The 20,807-nt window shown below is 39.5% G+C and overlaps 2 protein-coding genes and 1 long non-coding RNA gene across 3 annotated transcripts; all 3 read left to right on the top strand.

Annotated features, from left to right (window-relative positions):
* The first annotated feature begins 3,441 nt into the window (after positions 1–3,441).
* Positions 3,442–5,317, top strand: LOC131233908 (uncharacterized). The gene is made up of 3 exons (XM_058230755.1): positions 3,442–3,528; positions 4,615–4,869; positions 4,961–5,317. The coding sequence occupies exons 2-3, from the start codon at positions 4,642–4,644 to the stop codon at positions 5,225–5,227; spliced, it is 495 nt and encodes a 164-aa protein (XP_058086738.1). The 5' UTR covers positions 3,442–3,528; positions 4,615–4,641; the 3' UTR covers positions 5,228–5,317.
* A 2,197-nt stretch (positions 5,318–7,514) lies between these two features.
* On the top strand, positions 7,515–10,519 carry LOC131233173 (uncharacterized). The gene is made up of 7 exons (XR_009165111.1): positions 7,515–7,868; positions 8,262–8,463; positions 8,579–8,674; positions 8,820–8,942; positions 9,035–9,251; positions 9,324–9,451; positions 10,128–10,519. It is a non-coding gene; the product is annotated as an uncharacterized LOC131233173 (long non-coding RNA).
* Positions 10,520–10,599: 80 nt separating this feature from the next.
* On the top strand, positions 10,600–11,695 carry LOC131232369 (DNA topoisomerase 2-like). The gene is made up of 3 exons (XM_058228598.1): positions 10,600–10,941; positions 11,035–11,221; positions 11,457–11,695. Exons 1-3 carry the CDS (start codon positions 10,600–10,602, stop codon positions 11,693–11,695), a joined length of 768 nt encoding a protein of 255 aa, XP_058084581.1.
* Positions 11,696–20,807: the final 9,112 nt, after the last annotated feature.

Genomic DNA, 20,807 nt, shown 5'->3' on the forward strand with positions numbered 1-20,807 from the left:
GTGTACTGAACGTGCATCAAGTTCCCAACAGTGCCATAGTGTCCCAAACTTAAATGATATTCACAACACGATCGTTCAAAAGCTCGGTGGTAATAACCTAGATAAAGTTGTCCAGGATGAGCTGAATGTGACCCCTGTAGTCGAAGGCATATTTGGGGAAAATGAACCTGATGATTTTGAAGCAAATCTACAAGACGCAATGATTGAGCTATACCCTGGGGTAGAAGATTTCACCATGCTGAGTTTCATTGTGCAACTTTTAAAATTAAAGGTGAACCATGGATGGAGTGAAAAAAGCTTTACAGATCTCCTTCAACTACTAAAGCAGGTGTTGCCTTCTGGTAACAACGCCCCAACTAATACCTACCAAGCGAAGAAGATCATCACAAAGTCGGGTCTTGATTATGTAAAGATCCATGCTTGTCCAAATGATTGCATCATGTACTGGAGAGAGCATGAGATGAAAACTAGTTGTCCAACTTGTAAAGCTTCTAGGTTCAAGACAGAAATAGATGATGAGAGAAAATAATCTCAAGTACCTGCTAAGGTGTTAAGGTATTTTCTATTAACACTAAGGCTACAAAGAATGTTCAGTGTGCCATGGTTGGCGAAAGAAATGTCCTGACACTCAACTAAGAAATTGCAACATGAAAAGATGGAGCATCCAGCTGATTCTATTACATGGAGGAATCTCGATGACAAGTATACGGATTTTTCAGCTGAACCTCACAATGTTCAATTGGGTTTGGCTACAGATGGCCTTAACCCATTCAAAACTTTGAGCACTTCATATAGTTCATGGCCCGTTATGTGTGTGACGTTCAACTTTCCACTAAAGCTTTGTTTGAAACCTCAATTTACTATATTGACTTTGCTCATTAAGGGACCGCAACAACCGGGAAAGGATATCGACATTTATTTACAACCATTGATTGATGAACTTCAAGACTTATGGCGGAAAGGGGTCATGACGTTCGACGCATACCATGAAAATAACTTCAATATGCGTGCAGTTCTGCTCTGGACAATCCATGACTTTCCAGCATATGGTAACGTTTCCGGTTTTAGAACCAAGGGTAAATATGGTTGTCCTATATGTGGTCCCAAAACAGATTTCTTGCGACTCCAGTATGGAAAGAAACATGTTTATATGGGCCATAGACAGTGGTTGCCAATGTTAGACCAGACTAGAAAGGACACAAGTGTTGGCACTTACAATAAGAAAGTGGAGATGCGACGACAACTGATCCATCTAGATGGGATTGAGGTCGAAAGACAAACTGCGAACCTAAATATGCAATGGGGGAAGTCTAGGAAGAAGAATATAAGGGGTATTGATGGAGGCTGACAAGAGCTAGCCGATGACGTTGAATCACCGTGGTTCTTCAAACGGACTATATTATTTGATATGGAGTATTGGAAAGATATTCCCATGCGCCACAACCTTGATGTTATACATGTCAAGAAAAATATACGTGAAATCCTTGTCACTTTGATGTTGAACACGCCTGGCAAAACGAAGGATGATGTTAATGCATGCAGGGACCTGAAACGGTTGGGAATTAAGAAGCATTTATGGCTGAAAAAGAGTAATGACAAGACGATTCAGAAACAAGGTCCTTTCTGTCTAAGAAAAGAAGAGAAAAAACTTTTCATCCAGACTTTGCATAATCTGTGTGTTCCTATTGGTTTTAGTGTGAACTGGAAGACCATTGTAACGGAAGATTGCATGGATTTAAAGGCAATGAAGTCTCATTCTTATCATATATTGATGCAACATCTAGTCCCGGTTCTTGTCCAGTATGCATTCAAGGATAGGAAGGTCATTCGTCCTATAATTATAAGCTTTTGTACATTCTTTAATGCCTTGTGCTCGTCAACCATAGACCTTCAAATACTCATTACTCTCGAGAGGGGCATGGCTAGGACATTATGTCAGCTTGAGATTATATGCCCTCCATCAATATGTGCCATAATGATGCATCTTACCATCCACTTGGCCTACGAGGCTCGCATATATGGTCCTGTATACTATCGATGGATGTATCCATTCGAAAGGTACGCTATGAGCTTAGTAAGAATAAATTGGTGAAATGTCTAAAGTTGCATGTATATGTAATGTATTATTATTTTTGTCAGGTTCATAAAGACATTCAAGGCTTATGTCCGTAACAAGACGCAACCTGAGGGTTGCATTGCAGAACAATACATCCAAGAGGAGACAATTGTATACTGCAACCAATACAGAGGAAAACATAAATCAAACCACTTGGAAAAGCTGGAAAAATGTTTTGACGGAGTCATTCCAGGACCACAGAAGTTGCAAGATATCGTTGACGTTGATTCTAATGATGACAATGTTGGTCCAGTAGGTTCGAGTTAAAGTGTCATCCTAATGGGTATCGAATATGAACAAGCTTGTACTTGGGTCATGAAGAGTCATCCCAGCTACGATGCGTGGGAAGGGTATGTACTTTTAACTCATATGTATATATCTTCTTTACTTTATGCAATTTCAATATAACAATGATATTGAATAACCCACAAGAAGTACATAGATTTCTTGCAGCAATGCTACAGGAGGACCAACAGGGTACCTAGTGTGGATGAATTCATACCTTGATTGAAGAGACAAAAAGAGTTCAATGAATCTAACGAAGAAGAATTTAAAGATATAGTGAGAGGACCTGTAGCTTTTGCTACGTAATACAATAAGTATCGTATTAATGATTTTCTCTTCATCACTAAGGAATATGAGGAGAATAAAATGAACCAAAATAGTGGACTTATGACAGAGGGTATGACCAGCTTCCAATCTAGTGCTAAGGATATAAATACAGTGGATGAAAATCAACCTTACTGTGGAGTCCTTCATAGAATTATCCAATTGTAGTACCGTACAGGGTATAAGCCCGTCTTATTTAAGTGTGATTGGGTGAAGGTGACACATCATGGTGTTTCTTTTGATGTCGAAGCGAACCTGAGATTAGTAAATTTGTCTACTCTTTATAGTTCAGACAAAGTGGGTGATGAGCCATTCATTCTCGCGGAGCATGCCGAGCAAGTTTTCTACTCCAAAGATCATAAAAATCCTGAATGGCACGTGGTCTTGGAAGTTCCAAAAAAGATTTTTGTCGAAGATGAGACATGCCTTCTATCGGAACAATTGAAGGCTGTAACTGATGCTGATGCAGGGCCTAATCTCACCTCATTAGCAAATGCGGATGAGTTGATATTCAATGAACTTGAAGAAGTCAGTGTTGTAGTTGAGAAATCAAAGAAAAGAAAGCGATCAAGGAGAATCTATTGAATTGTTTAATCCATGTAACAAAATGATATATGTTGAAGGAAATATAATGAAGGTATGGATAATATAGTGAATTGTTTATACTTTATCTGTTATCTAAATTATTTCTTAACTATTAGTGTTTTTTTTTTTCTATTAGCATATAAGTAAGCACATGGATTCACAACCAGAGGCATTGGGTTTGCACTTGCTTGGGAGTACAAATGCGAGTAACACCAAAGGTAATAAGATAGTTCTCATTAATATATAGATTTCATTTTTCTTATATATTGGCGGTAATAAACGATGTTTATATATAACTATTATCCTTTTGAATGTAGATGTGCCAGCTTTTTCTTCATCTAGAAAGAGAGGCCCTACTAAGGGTGCTTCTTTACATGTGCAACCTGATAGGAAAAAAGCCCTTAAGACGAATGAATTTAGGCAACCGAATGAGGATAGTCCCATTCACAAAGACTTTTCATCGTATATCGGTGTCCTAACCCGTGGTCATATCCCGATCATATACCAAGACTTTCGCCAGGTGCCTCATGCACATATTCAAAAGGCCATAGAGATATTGTCAATGTTTTATGAGTTTGAGGGTCAAAGTTAGGATGCAGGTGTTTGGTATATAACACAACGCATCAATGAAACATGAAGAAATTATAAGAGAAGGTTAACTAAAAGATACCCCCCTCCCCCCAGGTGTCCCTATGGAGGATTGGAGGGTCTTTGTGGATCAATATAATACTGAGCAATTTAAGAGAGCAAGTGCAAGGAATAAAGTCAATTGGGTAAAGCTAAAAGGACCTGCATGTCTTAGGAGGCGCAACATGGTTGTTACTCGCCATCAGATGGTATGTATATAAAAATAGGTATTATAGTTTAAAATTAAATTTAATAATAAATTATTAGACTTCTAATTAACTCTATTAATGATGTGTATTTAAACGATATGTTATATGCCAAAGGCGCTGGAGAGGAATCTTACCTCTGATGCCGAGATAGGTAGAGGTGATGTCTACTTAAGAGCCCATACGAGCAAGGACAAAGTTGTCCAGTATCCTGACCTTGCTATAAGTGCACCCCTCCTACCACTAACTAGTACCATTATGAAATGTCATTATATAACTTTGAATTATTTTACATTCATTTGTATTAATTTTGTCACAGCAAAAACTAGATGAGCTTTATAGTAGCAATCCTGCTTCTAAGATGACCGGCGTTGACAATGCCATTATATAGGTACTAATAAAGTTTAAAAATTACTTGAGTTTCATGGTAACTATGAATTTCCTAATAACTTGATTTGTAATATTTTACAGTTGGTTGGTTCTGACAGTAGAGGGTGAATGCGTGGTCTGGGTTGCTCGATAAGCAAAACAGGACTGAAGAAGTCAACCCCTGTCCGTTCAAAGCTAGATTATATAATAAAAGAAAAGGAAGGCCTAGTGCAGGAGATATTAGAGATAAAGAAATCATTGGTCGATATAAAGGCTTGGGTGGGTATGCATCAAGAGGCACAGTCTGGTCAAAACCTCTCATCATCACCAGCGGCTAAATCTACTCAGGCCTCGTCAGTATGCAATTATAATTTCGGTAATGTAATAAGCTTATAATTATATTATAAATGTTAACAATACCAATGCCATTTTATATGTGTACATGTAGCCGGATACTATATATATCGGTAAGAGATGCGAGTTGCTTGGTTGGGGCTTACGTGGTGTTGTTGCTCATGGTCAAGTACACGAAGTTAGTCCAAATGCAGTTGTCCATGGTGAGCCAGTAGTGGAGGGAGCTTTTGTTGTTATCTTGACTGAGATTATACACCATGGTGTTCCTTTGTGGAAAGAAGATGGATTTGCATCTACACTTGGAGAGGCTGGCGTGGGATCATTTGTGCAATGGGGGAAGCAATCAATGAGATTCCAATAATTTGAACAAATATAGTACTATATAACTGAACATATAGTAATTTGGCTTAAGTGGCCGGATTTTGGTTGGGGCTTACATGGTGCTTTTTTTTTCTTTCTATTTTTCTAGTTAGTATACTATATAACTGAACATATGATGTTTGGCTTGTTTTTTTTTTTTGGTACTTTGTAGTTCATCGATATTTATAGTCTGCATGAATTTTGCATTATATATTTGATTATATTTATAGTCTTAGGCTCCATTTGGTCATCACAGTGGTATTTATGAATGTAAATTTATCTCAAACCAAATGGAGCTTAAGCCAGTTTTTTAACTCCGCCAATGCAACTCCTTGCATTGCCGGTCCCAAGCCCAGGTAAAGGAGGAGGGAGAAGGGCTTCAAGATGAGTTTTATCATTTTATTTTATTTTTCTATTTTTTGAAGCTTTTATAATTTTTGAGTTTATTTTTTCTTGCAGGCTGGCAAGGACATTCATGCTGTTGAGAGAAATTAAGGCAGAATGTCGGGAAGAAAAACCCTCTATTATTCTTATGGCGTATGGTGAGTCGTGTCCTTTTCTTCCATTTTCTGAAGCTATTATAGCTTTTGAGTTTACTACAACTAGATAGTTTCTAATTGGTGATAATCACTTTCCCTTGAGATCAAGCAAGAGCTGCGAGGAAGCGTAACTCTCAAGTTGTTGACATCATTGACCGGTATGAGAGAGAGTGCATTCTAGAGAGCTCAAGAGGCAATAAGCTTGCATTTATATAGGACCCGAAAATGGACAAAACCTACACCAAGACAATAACGGTAAGATTTCCTTGTAATTATCATCATCTGTTGCTTGTAAAATTTCCCCCTTTGTCTGGGATTATCTCTCTGCTGAACTGTAACTGCATTTTGGAGATGTGTTAAGATCACTAAAAGTTTTAAGATTTCAGCGTAATGATTGAGCTTTAGAAGATTGATTTCAGCTCAGCGATTGAGCTCAGCAATTTAAGATCCAACCCCTATTGGCACTCTATTTTTGAAAATTCTATTTGGTCATTTTAATGGTTTTGTGAAATCGAAACCCATGTAAATAGAATAAGTATGAAATCTAATGTTCAACATGGTTTTTTAATAAATATGAATATTCTAGAGATCTCTACACTATATAGTTCTAGCATTTCTAAAATTCTGCACACAACTCTATACACTATGCACAAGCCTCTAGTGTAAAAAATGAGCAGAAAATGGGCAAGTCTCTTGAATAGCTCCTTGGAGATATTGTCTTCTTGACATAGTGCACCAAAGTTAATTCTAGTGGTAGCATTATTATAAGGTTCCTACCACTTATCCACACTTGAATAGGTGCTTTCCTGAGTTGCAGGGCACAGTAAAATCCCACACCTTAAGTGGTGACAGCCACACAAGTAGCAGGCAACAAAAAAGCACCCAGCTAAATAAATGGGGCCCACATTAACCTTACCATTAAGAGTAATAATAGCATACGAAGAGAATGCCGCCTCTCCATTCTCATTTTTCTCAGCCCTGCAACCCAAAAGAAATTGGCAACTGCAACTCAGCAACATATCAGTTGTTTGGATGTGCCAATCTATGAGAAAAAGAAAACACAGAAGAAGTTCTGAGTACTTCCTGACAGCTACTTCTTGAAACAGTTCACAATTAGAAAGCTGAGGTGCATACAACTGATTAGTTTAGAGGATATTCCATAGTGGGATGTGAGAGTTCTCAAAACTGCAACTAAGAGAACAGAAATTCACCATAATCCATGGGCTGCAATCTGTCTTATGATACATTCTTGTCTCTGATGCCCCACTGAGCTTGTACACGTTGGTGTTCATAGACAGAATAAAAGGTCATAGACTTGTGAAGGAAATGTTAAGGCCCTTTTCGTCAGAGACCTGAAAATGAGTTCATCCCATTTTAGTTAACAGTAATTATGTATTACAGGTCTTGATCTGTAATACATAATCACTGTTAATAAAAAAGAAATAAACTCGTTTTAGGTGTCTACCAAATAGGGCCTACACAACAATTAACAGGAAACATATCTGAGCTTAGAGTAGGCAATTTGCAACTATTTTTTCCAAAGAAAAAAAAATAGTTACAGGGGTGGATTGGATTATGTTACAGGCAATGTGCAACTTTGAGAATCCCCTGGATTTGTTGCATCCTTTTAGCAACAAATCTAGGACTTCTCTCAATCGGAACTAACCACCTACAAGCACCTATACTGTTATCTGCAGTACAAGGCATTTTTTAGCTCTGAGATGTAAAAAAAGGTTTTTTTTTTTTTTTTTTCCTTTTCTTTTACCATTTCGTGGCTGAACACCCGTACTGCAAATTGTGGTAGAGGTGCCTAGAGGTTATCAGTTCTCTTTTTTAATTCAGTGCGGGTCACTTGATTCTCCTACTATAGTCCACAAATGGAAAGGTTAACATTGTCTCACAGTAGATTATTATTTTTTTTTTTTTTGCTAGTTACGCTATTTGTCCAAGATCCTGAAATTTGATATGGGTTACAGGAATTTGCAACCACAAACAAATCACTATTCCAAAATTGAAAGCCTACCTACCGATTTGAAGCCCCAAACAAATCACTAAAGAAGAAACTGATGTATCGACTCACCAATCGAAAGTTTCCCTATGCAGGTAAGTTGTGTACACATATCCCTTTTTACATTCTCACCATTCCCTTGATTTATGCAAAACTAGGCTACCCAAAATTTATGGACAACTCCCATTGCCTTTGATCTGCTAGAACTAGCATGTGTGGATTGGCAAAAGTACGAATGCACTTGGCGTAATTAGTAGCAGTGAGGATCTCCCACAATATTGATAAAACTCTATAAAATAGGAAATAACCCAAATTATTATCATAATATGTTGTGTACTCTCTTGGGGCTGTGTATTGGGGCTCAATACACAGTCATATGGTTGTGTATATAGCTGAACATGTATATACCCTTACCATTGTGTATATTCTACCATATGAGGAATTTCCTACATATATACCATCAACATGATTGTTTTATTTGTACACAGAGATAGACATGCTTTAGGAAGTAACATGAAGAAAATGTAGAATCAGTATGTATAGGGAGTAACATGAAGAAAATATAGAAACAGGTCCCCTGGAAATGCGTATGTTGAAGGCGATGCATCAAGTGCGAGTTATTTCCTAGCAGGCGCAGCAGTCACCGGTGGCACTGTTACGGTTGAAGGTTGCAGCACAAGCAGTTTACAGGTATTACAACTCTCTTCCATGTCTGCATTTTCTTCTTTTTGTACTCACGTACATGTCATCTCACAGATCTTACAATCAGACTATCAGTATTGGACATGACTCCATTTACATTTAGCATCAAACTGGCTGCAGTTGCTTCTCATAAGGAACACATAAATCTGGAGCAATGGCTGAACGAAAATTTGAGCACATACAAGGATATTTTTTTGAGGTGATTCACATGCTTTATTTCATTGCCATTTTATGAATGAACTTGTCCTCAATATATGCTGCATTTTTTTTTCTCTTAAAGCTTCTTGAACATGAAAATGTTTAGAGTCCACTCATGGACATGTCTTTCTTTCTTTTTTTCCTAGGATTGCCTCAAGTTCTTAAAAGAAATACCTTCTGTAGCAACAAATGATGCATCTGCCAATCCTTTCCAACATTCCAGCTCTGTCATGAATCTTTATCTAGAGACAAGTTCTACTCTTTTGAAGGTTTTTGCTTCCAGAATTTCTTTTTCTATTACCTATACACAGTGTCATAGAGAACTATTATGCATATTGTAGTTTACATAAATATTTCATAGCTCCTTCAAGCCCATTTTGGCCAGCTCATCTCCCACCAATTTTCTAAGGAATTGAGAAGGTTGCAGGCATTATCTGTGCATGCTAATCCAAGACTGCAAAATGGTGGAGCTACAGATTCATCAAGACATGATGCATCATATCTGATTATTCACTGGCCTCTTCAGATCAATAGAAAATAATCTTTTTTAGCATCTCTATCCAAACACAGTTCAAAATGTATGATTATTCACTAGCCCTTCACTCACTGTTGAAGCGTATGTTTGTTAAGTCGCACTCTTTGTCATGCAGCACATTGCAAACCTTGCTGGGAACAAAACTCTAGTTCTGCCTGTGCCTGCATTTAACGTCATCAATGGAGGATCACATGGTTTCACTATCAACCTGAATTTTACGAACTTTGCTAGGAACAGAACTCGGTATGCATCTTCTCTCTCTCTCTCTCTCTCTCTCTCTCTCTCTCTCTCTCTCTCTCTCTCTCTTTAAATCTCGAAATGGTTTCACTATCAACCTGAATTTTGGTTGGGTTGGGTTGCGTTGCATATAGAGGAAGTGCAAAGACAGGGTTGTGTTCCACACAACATTGGTAGCAGATTTTCTATACATTAAATACCATTGAAAATCCTTTTGCAGATTTTCTAAGGAACAATGGAACAATGGAAGTTGTTGTTCTAAACTGACAGTTATTGTTTAAATATATCTTAATGCTGTTATTGTACAGAACAATGTTAGCAGATTTTTGAAGTGTGTGGAACAGTTGTTGGGGTATGAAGGGTTTAGTTGAACAGTTGCTATTGTATAAAATAGTTGGTGAAGGGTTTTGCAGATTTTCAGAGAGGGATTTGAATTTAGTTTTGTTCTTTTGCTCTTTTTTCTTGAATTTGAGGTTGGGAGTTTGGAATTTCAGGTCCTCAGGGAGAGAGATGGATTTCGATGTGATCTTTAGTCTTTCTTCAAGAACTGGAAGTGGGTATTTGAAATTATAGTTTTCTTTTTCTTTTTTTTTTTTCTTTTTTTCTGACAGAGATGTGAATTTTAGATGTGTTGTTCTTTCCATGTGAATCTGATTTTCTTCTAACATCTTTCTTACTGTAGATGGGGTGTTAAGAAGCCTTAAATCATGAAAAATTTTGTCACGATCTTGTCGAATGCAGGTCTTGGGATGGCCATGTTTAGTCTCGATAAGATCATTGATATACTCATCATGTTCAGTCTCGGTAAGATCATTGATATGCTCATTCGACGCGAGGGGTGTCATCAAGAAATATGACAATCCCGAACAAAGTAAGTTTGCTTATTCTATGTACTTGCTATGAATTTCTTAAATCTATATATGCTTTCTCATCACCGTGCCTTCTTTTCTTGCAATTCTTGAAGAATTCTTTTATTTAAGACTTGAGTTCTATGTAAAGAGAAAGGTGAGCTTTGATCTAGGCCCCCCATTTTTTCTTTTTGGTAATTGAGAAGATGGTAGTATTGACTTGCTACTTTCATGCAAAAAATAATGTTAGATAATCTTGAAATAGAGCTGTTGAGATTGTCTAACAAAGTCAGATTCATCATTAGGATGGTAGAAGGAGAGATTATTGTGAGTAACAGGAAGAGAGTGGATCTGGTCCTCGAGTTGCAGCGGAAGGGTTTCACACCATTCCCTAAAACCAAAGGCATTAATACCAGCGAGGCAATGGAAACAGAAGAAAATGAAGAGACGCCGGAGGTGGGAAGAGTTGCAAGAGCAAGTGATTATGAGTATCTACTGTCGATGCCAATTGGAACCTTAACGTTGGAAAAGGTTCAAGAGTTGTTGGCCGAAAAGGGAAAGCAAGAAATGGAGGTGGAGGAATTGAAGAAGGAAACTCCAAAGTCTCTGTGGATGAAAGATCTTGATGCTTTCATTACGACACTCGGTGTGCATCTCGTCTCATCCCAATTTTGAGGACATGACTTTCCATTTTTTTCTTTTTTTTTTAGGTCTTTCTTGTCTGATTTTCAATCGATGTAGGAGCATGAGAACGAAGAAGCCCAGGTGGAGGAGGTGACAGGACAGATGGAGGGTAGGGCAGGCAAGCCTCTCGCTAAGGCTTCTAAACAAGTTGGAAAGAACCCAAGAAAGAACAACACCAAGAAAGCTAATGACGCAGATACCGTTGTTGAATCTGTATCATTAGTTAGTACTACAGCTGAAACTGGTAGGTATCATTCTTTTCTGATGAATAAAAAATCATCTTTGTCAGTAAGCCAGTGTTTGGATGTACACGCCAATCGGCAACACAGAAATTGAAACCCGATTAGCATGTTTGAACGTACACACCAATCAGCAGCATAGAAATTAAAACCCGAAATGGGTGGATTGTCAGTTGCCATTTTTTTCCCATCTTGAAGATTTCATTCATCTCAATGCATGTTATCTTTTTCTCTCTGTAGGACATGTTTTCGAGGGGGTAAAATCCAAAGGCAGGGGAGCTTTGAAGAAGGCTCCTACTAGAAAGGTGTGCTTGCAAATCCTGAAACTTCTTATTTCCCAAGTATCTCCCTATTTTTGTGGACTTCTCATTGCCTTTTTTGTTTGGATCTTTCAACAAAAAATGCCGACTGCCGTTGATAGTGAAGTGGAAGATGATGAGGTGCTCGAGCCGAAAGAACGTACGACTGGCAGTGTATAACATTGATTCTCCTTCAGATCAAACAGGTATATGATCATCCATGTGCAGTAAGCTTTCGGATCAAAGCGAATCTGAGAATAAGGTGTTAGTTGATTGTAAATTGATAACCAGTAGATGCACATCCATGGAGTTTTCGCTTGCGATTGTTGAGAAGCTATTTGGCTGCGAGAAGGCATTAGATCTTTCTGTTAATGAAAACTTTAAATAGACATATAACTATTATGTTGGCATTGTACTTTTGTAAATGGAAATGAATGATTGTGTTTGATTGAATGAATGAATGATTGTGTTTGATTGAATGAATGAATGATTTAGCCATGAAGTATTTATCCATATTAGTTTATATGAGTTATCAGGGTGTACTACAATGGTAAGAGCTGCCATTATTAATTAAATTTTTTATTAACAATAAACATTAGCTACGGCTATTAACCGTAGCCCTTTCTTGAAAACCGTAGCTCTTGCTAAATTAAGCTTTTTTCTACGGTTCTTATTCTACTTTTAGCTACAGATAAAATCCGTAACTGTATATAATTTTAAGCTACGGACAATATTGTTATGGATCTAATCCGTACCTATAGTTTAATTAGCTACGGCTATTAACCGTAACCTTGTATCCGAAAACCGTAGCTGTTGCTAATTTCAGCCTATTGCTACGGTCCTTGCTCAACTTTTAGCTACAAATATAATCCATAGCTGTAAATACTTTAGTGCTGCAGAAGCAATGGCTACGGATTTAATCCATATCCATTATCTCAATCCGTAGCCATAGCTTTTAGACCTATGGCTACAGCATTAATGGCTACGGTCATCCTACGGATTTTAACCGTAGCCATAGAATTTTAGTTACGGTTTTTATTCGTAGTCTTTGCCCTGTTTTCTGGTAGTGAAGAGACATTTAATTCTTACTTTCTAGTTCACTTGAACCTTAGATCTACTTCATATTTTTGAGTTCATACTGATACCTTAACATGATTGAAAATGAATGATGACAAGAATAAAACTCATATATCATGGTGGGCACCACAGAGCCTTTGCTTGGACCAAGTCCAGGCATGAAAGGCCAGAGGAAATCTGTTGCCCTTTCTAAAGGTTTTTTGGGAGCTAGTTAAGTATTATCAAGTGCCAGCGCAGTGGGTGTTTCCGTGATCATGGGGTCTGCCTTAATTTATATGGTGTACATCCACACCATCTCCCACTCACTTTAATGCATGCTACTAAAAATAAAACAAATCCAAATATTAAGTTGACCACACCATTTAAACAATAACCATTCAATGCAACCATAAAAAAATGCCTAGAGCTTATATATTGTTTATTTACCATTTAACATGTTAATAAGGTTACACAACACATGAATGAAGGGAAAGCACAAATATCAGCTTCATCTCCTAGGGAAAGCACAAATATCAGCTTGATCTAGAAAAATTGTGGCCTTCAAAAGTTTTTAATGATATGCATCTAATCCCCACTGAGTGTGTTCACTTGATATTTAGATCTGCTTTTTTTTTTTCAGATAATGCCCTAAAATGAGTTAAAAAAACCTGATGAGTGACATGTTTATGCAACATATATACCAAGGTGGGGCCATGGTAAGGGAAACACCCACTGAAAAGTTACCTCACGTTCTAAATCGTGAGGTGGGCCCACTGTTAAAATAAAATAACCTGTTCAAAATAGAAAATAAATCTATTGAAATGTTCTAGAGAATGGATGGTTGGAGGAAGTGACTAATGGTAGTTTGTACGTGGCTGATTTTTGCCATACATCCCATCTCAATTCTTCTCGGTCAATGGGGCATGAATTTTAGAACATGAAGCGGCGCACATGATGGAATCTCCACGTTGTTCCATTTGAAGTGGGCAACCACTGTTGCGTAGACGGGCCAGCGCGTACGGTTCTTTTGAAAAGCTAGGTAGATGAGATTTTGGTGCTTCTTGGTAACGACCCTGCTTCTTTTTGGCTTGTCTAGATTTTTCATTAAGCCGTCAAATCAATTATGGAAAAGAGTGCCTTTAAAAATGTGGCTTGACATAGACCTTGCTTGGACTGCATGTCATGAGATGTGAGGGCGGGCATACGGCGTTTGCAAATCTTCAACACGTTTTTGCAACAGGTTTGCTCTTCAACACGTTTTTGCAACAGGTGTGCCTTGACACCGGGTTAAAGGTTTGAGTACCCACCAGTGGTGAAATCACACGGCGTGCGTGTGTGGTGTGTGTGCGCGTGTGTGAGCGTGTGTGAGCGTGTGTGTGTGTGGGGCGTGTGTGTGTGCGTATGTAAAAAAGAAAAAAAAAACCTGTCTTTTTCTTTCTTTTTCTTTCCGTCCGTGTGACTGACTCTCTGGGCCGTCCAGAATACTGAACCACTGGTGACGAGGCATAGCGTGTTATCGTGTTGATAAAACGATCCCAACCATTTAATAGAAGGCTATCAAATGGATGGGCTCCCAATCCAACAGGCTAAATAATTAATGTGCCCTGAGTTCTGCAGCCTATAATTTGGACGGTCTGGATTTCCATGCAGTATGGGAAGTATTGCGTCCATGGAATATGGTAGTGCTCCCCATCACCATGTATGTGATAGGTGTACGGATGAGTAAGGACCGTCCATCCAGTGACCCCCAATCCGTCATTTCATTCCCCACTTGCCAACAGTGTGCTACGGCCGGTTCGGTGGAAAAGTGGTCATCTCTTATACGGAAGCACGTGTGAGGTGAAAAACTGGTCATTTCTAACGCAGGAAACACGTGTAAAAAAGTAGAAATGCTAAATAAAAAGCATTATGGGTCATCCACTCGTTGGCGGCAGACCATGGGTTCCACCGTGATGTATGTATTTTATTCCATCCGTGTTACCAACTTATATTGAAAGCACGGATGATAATTTCACGGCCAAGATGGGCCAAAAAAGTTCCATCGATCATAGGTTAAACGTAACCACTGACCAATGAGGCAAAAGCCACGGGCATTTGAACCACGATAATATGCCATCATTGAAAAGGTCTGCAAGCTTTTAGAAGCATGGTTCATCGAAGAAATCAACTACATGAGAGTTAACAAGGGATCATGTGTTAGTTTTTACGAGGGTTCTAAAGAGGGGGTTATGAGTGGTGGGGTACCCTTTACACTAATACAAAACATGTAATTACACTATTTACACCACCTTGCAGATAGATGCACCTTTTCCTCCAAATTTCAGTAATACAACAACAAAAAGCTATACTACCATAATACCAGAAGTAGAAAGAAAGGAGTCATAACAAACATGTTGTGTTCATAAATTAGTTGCCATTCTCAAAATTTTCAAAACCCACCAAAGAATCCCCCCACCAAAAAAAAAAAAAAAAAAAAACCCTCTAAAATTCAGACTCAGTCCTACTTCAAATATTTCATTTCTTAAGATAACAGAATCATACAGCAAAAATTACCCAAATAATCCTGAAAAAATGGAGCACAAACAACCCAAAACAAGATATACACAAACAACACTTACAATAATCTCTACAAAATTCCAATTCATTCCCAAAATCCAGTAACAAACTTCCAATCAGAATCAATGCTGCAAAATCAGAGCCGATGTAGGAGTAAAGATAAGGTAGGTAAGTTATTAAAGACAATGCACAAATCAAGAGTGTTTCAAACATTATGTACACAACATTAGCTAAATGAACATATCCATGAGCACCTGAGAACTAACTGACATGGGCAATATCAGGGTGAGTATATATGGAATAAGAAAAGAGAAGAAAGGCATATGATATATAAAATATGGCATATGACATGCATGGAGATTCAAATGTTTCGTACCAGCAGGATGATAGCATGAAGATTCAAATGTTTGGTTTCAACATAGAAAATCCCTAATTAGGGTTTTAACATTGTAAATCCCTAATTAGGAGTTCACCATTGTAAAATCCTAATTAGGGTTTCAACATTGAAGATACTCGATCTTAAGAGAGAGATTGAGGGTGACATTGACACACAGAGAAAGATAGAGAGAGACCTAAGAGAGGGAAATCGAGAGTGATTGTGCCACGTATGGAGGTTTCTTTGCCGCCTGATTGAGAGAGAGCTCTTGCATGGCAGAAGGAGAGAGATAGAGAGAGAGAGAGGGAGAGAGAGAGAGAGAGAGAGTCGTGGTGGGTAGCTGTTGGAGTTACAACAGAGAGTCTGTTTGTGGAGTTGCAAAGAGAGGCGTCTTGAAGTTGTAGAGAGAGAGAGAGAGAGAGAGAGAGAGAGAGAGAGAGAAGGGGGGGGAGGGGGGGGAGAAGGAGAGAGTCGGGGCTGGGATAGGAATGAATAGGTTTTTTTTTTGTATTTATACACCTCATTTAGCAGCACCCTGTTTTGCTCAACGCCGGTACAATGCAACTCTGAAAGTGCCGACTAATCCCCTTTTTGTTGTAGTGTACCTTAACTGGATAGAAAATGTTGTGCTAGTAAAGAAGTCGAGTGGAAAGTGGCGAGTGTGTGTTGACTACAAAGACCTAAATAAGGGGTGCCCTAAAGACAGTTCCTCTCCCAAAGATCGACCAGCTTGTCACAACACGGTAGGGTACGAGCTCCTCATATTTATAAATGCTTACTCAAGTTAGAACCAGATCACCATGCACTCGCACTGTAACTGTCACGTCCCAAACTTAGAAACCAGCCTCATAGAATTTTCGATCACCGAATCCGGTGTTGATAGCCTCCATAGTACCCCATTCTCAGCTCTTAGCGCCCATATGCTATATTCTAATCCTGTGATCTTATAAGGAGGATTTTTTAATGTATATTTATCTCGTAAGAAGCATAACCACAAGTTTACTCAAATCACAAAGGCAACATCATCATCATATATCCATTAATATAAACATTCGAGTATAATGCTGAAAGGAAAATACAAGGTAAATGTCACAATCTCTAGAAGCTCTGCTACACGCTCCTGCCTAAGCTCGATCGCATCCTATTGTAAGACCCGTATCCTAACCTGTACTGTTCCGTAGGCTTCTGTGGTCCTCCCGGTCAGATTCTGACGACCCACGACGCGTAGATAGCAGTTGCGCGCAATCCTGAGTTGTATCATGTATTCTAGAGTTAGCTTGACACGAGACTTGTACCAGTGCGACAGCGCCGTCACCACGGTTCCAACGCCACATCTTGCGCGCCAAGGCAATACCCAAGCTAGGAGATGTGGGCCCGCGTGCAATTCGAGAAAAATGTCACGCTTTACGAATTCTGATAGAATCTCTACGATATGTCTCATCAATCACATCAATCATAAGTCAAGTACATCCCATCACAAGCCATCACTCATCCTTACCTCTCCTTACCCAAAGTCAATGCAACCCATGCTTAACCCATTCTTTTCTTATAAAAGTCAAAAGAACCCATCCATTTCCACTCCATCACCACTCCTCTCTCTCTCTCTCTCATTTCTCACTCTCCCAAGCAACTCCCAAGGAGAGGAAACGTCCAAACTCGCCATGAGAAGAGCCATGTGTGGCCCACTCCCTACCACCCTATCTCCCATTTCCACCCTTGGATCATCATCTCCACCATTGAAGGAGCACTTTTAGAGCATTGGTTGTCTTCTGAAGGTTGATTTTTATTTACGTATTTCCTTCCAGCATTGTATCACCTGATTATATTAGTAGATATGTGATGATGATATTGCCTTTGTGAATTGGGTAATCTTGTGGTTATGCTTATTGCGAGTTAAATTTACAAAAAAAAAAAAAATCTTCCTTATAGGATTCCAGGATCGGAATCTGGCATATGGATGCTAGGAGTCGAGAATAGGGTACTATGGAGGCTGTCGGCACTGGATTCGGCGATCGAAATTCTTGTGAATCCGATTTTTGAGTTTGGGGAGTGATAGAAGTTAGTATTAGAGCATAACTTGGGAATACCTGAGGATAACATCACATATCTACTAATAGATACCCTACACTCTATGAATGTTGAGAACTTAGAATGATTAGATCCTCATGTTCGAAAAACTTAGAGATTTTCTGATATAGCTCCCTACCGTTGAAATTGCGAGGTTGCATAATATTCCAGTTTCGATCATCTCTGATCCAGGGTCCGAGGTTCAGTAAGATCACCATAGTGTTGATGATGCATCTTGGGAGGGCGAGGTTAAGATTAGAGAGTGTTATCTTCATCCTCTTATAAATTGATTGAGTCTTCACATATATACTTGATGATGTTTTTCCTTCCCTTGTCTGTTTTGTAAATTTCGAGGATGAAATTTTTATTAGGAGGCGAGAGCTGTAAGACCCATATCCTAACCTGTATCGTTCTATAGGCTTCTACGGTCCTCCTGGTCAGATTCTAATGACCCGCGACGCGTAGATTGCAGTTGCGCGCAATCCTGAGTTGTATCTTATATTCTAGAGTTAGCTTGACACGAGACTTGTACCTGTGCGACCGCGCCGTCGTTGCGATTCCAACGCCACATCTCGCGCGCCGAGGCGATACCCAGGCCAGGAGATGTGGGTCCGCGTGCAATTCGAGAAAAATGTCACGCTTTGCGAATTCTGATAGAATCTCTACGATATGTCTCATCAATCACATCAATCATAAGTCAAGTACATCCCATCACAAGCCATCACTTATCCTTACCTCTCCTTACCCAAAGTCAATGTAACCCATGCTTAGCCCATTCTTTTCTTACAAAAGTCAAAAGAACCCATCCCTTTCCACTCCATCACCACTCCTCTCTCTCGCACTCTCATTTCTCACTCTCCCAAGCAACTCCCAAGGAGAGGAAACGTCCAAACTCTCCATGAGAAGAGCCATGTGTGGCCCACTCCCTACCACCCTATCTCCCATCTCCACCCTTGGATCATCATCTCCACCGTTGAAGGAGCACTTTTGGAGCATTGGTTGTCTTCTGGAGCTTGATTTTTATTTATGTATTTCCTTCTAGCATTGTACTCAACTGATTATATTAGTGGATATGTGATGATGATGTTGCCTTTATGAATTGGGTAATCCTGTGGTTATGCTTATTGCGACTTAAATGTACAAAAAAAAATCCTCCTTGTAGGATCCCAGGATCGAAATCTGGCGTATGGACATTAGGAGCCGAGAATGGGGTACTACGGAGGCTGTCGGCACCGGATTCGCCGATCGGGATTCTTGTGAATCCGATTTTCGGGTTTGGGGCGTGACACCTATCATCACCTGCATGCATCTATCGTGTATAAGCTTATAGAAAGCTTCGAGGGTGGTATACATGTGTGCGCAAGATAAGTGTCAAGCACACAAATATTAGCATAAGCGGAATACTGGTAAGGCTATAAGTCATTTAATATCAGAGTATGCAATACAAATCGGCTATGCAATGCGGAGTCATAATAAGCCAAATATTAGATATCGAGGATGCAATACAATATGCAATTTTGAAGGGCCACGAATACCATCAACCTTATTCAGGCTATGCAATACAGAAGCATCGTAAACCAACTAATATGTGCTGAGGATGCAATGCAATATGCAGTATGAAAGAAATGACCAAACTTGAGTATGAATTCGGGATGATAGTAGGTAGTATCGCAAGCTGTCAGGTCCATCACAAGGGATTTCTATCCAAACCAGTCCCATACCTAAATTTGGATAGCTAGACTCAATGTGGTAAATTCCTGATCTCAGGTTAGTCGTGCACCTAACCGAAATCCTGCCCATTGCAAAGGTACACATATCAAATTAGTTGCACACCACCAGCCCAAGTGGATAGTGAATGAATGAATGAATGAGTAAAATGCTGAGTATACAACTCCTACTTAATAAGTCCACATATTAGTACCATACTTTTCTGGGATCATCACCGGGATTTAGTATACTCTATGCCACCTGCTGCCCCATCAAAACACACAATTGGGTAAGTGGAAGAGACCTCATTATCCACTTACCAATATCGGCTCGGCTCGTCGATACTGGACCATTATAAGCTGGTCAGACTCAGCCTGACATTGCCTACTCCCTTAGGTGAGTAAGGCCACACCCCCTCCCAACCGACCATGACACAGTAGGAGACATGACCTACTAGTATACGGCCCTCATGCACTCATATATATCCACTCAGTTTAGACGTTGGGGCATCCTCTGGTACTAAGAGGGTTTAGGGACTTTCACCTAGGGACATTTATGGCACCGCATGTAGAAAAAGATTTCCGGTGTCCCATCTGGCCACCCACAATATGCCTGTAGAGGCTACGACCCTAATGTCGCTAGGTTGTACAGTGGTCATATCACAAAATGCGATATGCATGAGTCATACCATCCAGTCATGCATCAAACCTATGCGTACCGCGTGCTCATGTGGGGCAACTCGGTCTCTCAAGGAGTCCCATAAACAATCAGCCCAATGGCACATGCTATGCTCAATCACTCCTTATAACAAGCATGCGGATGATGCGTATGGGCACGTATCATGATATAATACTATACATGTTCTCAGTGCGTCCTACTAGACTAAGTACACTTAGCATGATTATTAGATAAGGCAGACAATAATGAACCACGATCGGCTTTCACCGGTATGTCACATACCAAGATTATGAACTAAATAACATGCTTCTTCTATAACTATAGGAGTCCATGCGGCGTGTCCCACGTTAGCCTCTAAGGTACTGATATATATATATATATATATATATATATATAGGTAATGGTATACTAGCATCAAGGATATGCCTCACACTTGTCCCAAAGAAGTAAATGGACGGTGTGACGATATACACATGACACTGAGGTCCTGACAACTAAATACAAGGATAAGATATGTCTCACGGGGCGAGTCAAGTGGGTATACAACAAGTAGGCTTCCTCACTTCCTTTATCATGACAACTGGGGTTTCCTATGAGGGCCTGATACAAATATAAGGTGGCCCTTGGTAGGATCCACACATCCAGGGCTACATAACCCTACAAACGGTCCTGCTCATCATCTAAGTGGGCCTCGGTTTGGGTCATTAAGCTTGGACAAAACGTGCATCTAGGTGGGCCACATTTCCTATGAAAGACTCGGTACGAATACAAGATGGGCTCCAAGGCTTGGGTGGTCGTACAGGGTATGGTAGAAAGCATCATTGTCAAATGGGGGTCTAATGGATTGGGATA

This window comes from Magnolia sinica, chromosome 18 (genome assembly GCF_029962835.1).
Source record: "Magnolia sinica isolate HGM2019 chromosome 18, MsV1, whole genome shotgun sequence".
NCBI classification, from domain to species: domain Eukaryota; kingdom Viridiplantae; phylum Streptophyta; class Magnoliopsida; order Magnoliales; family Magnoliaceae; genus Magnolia; species Magnolia sinica.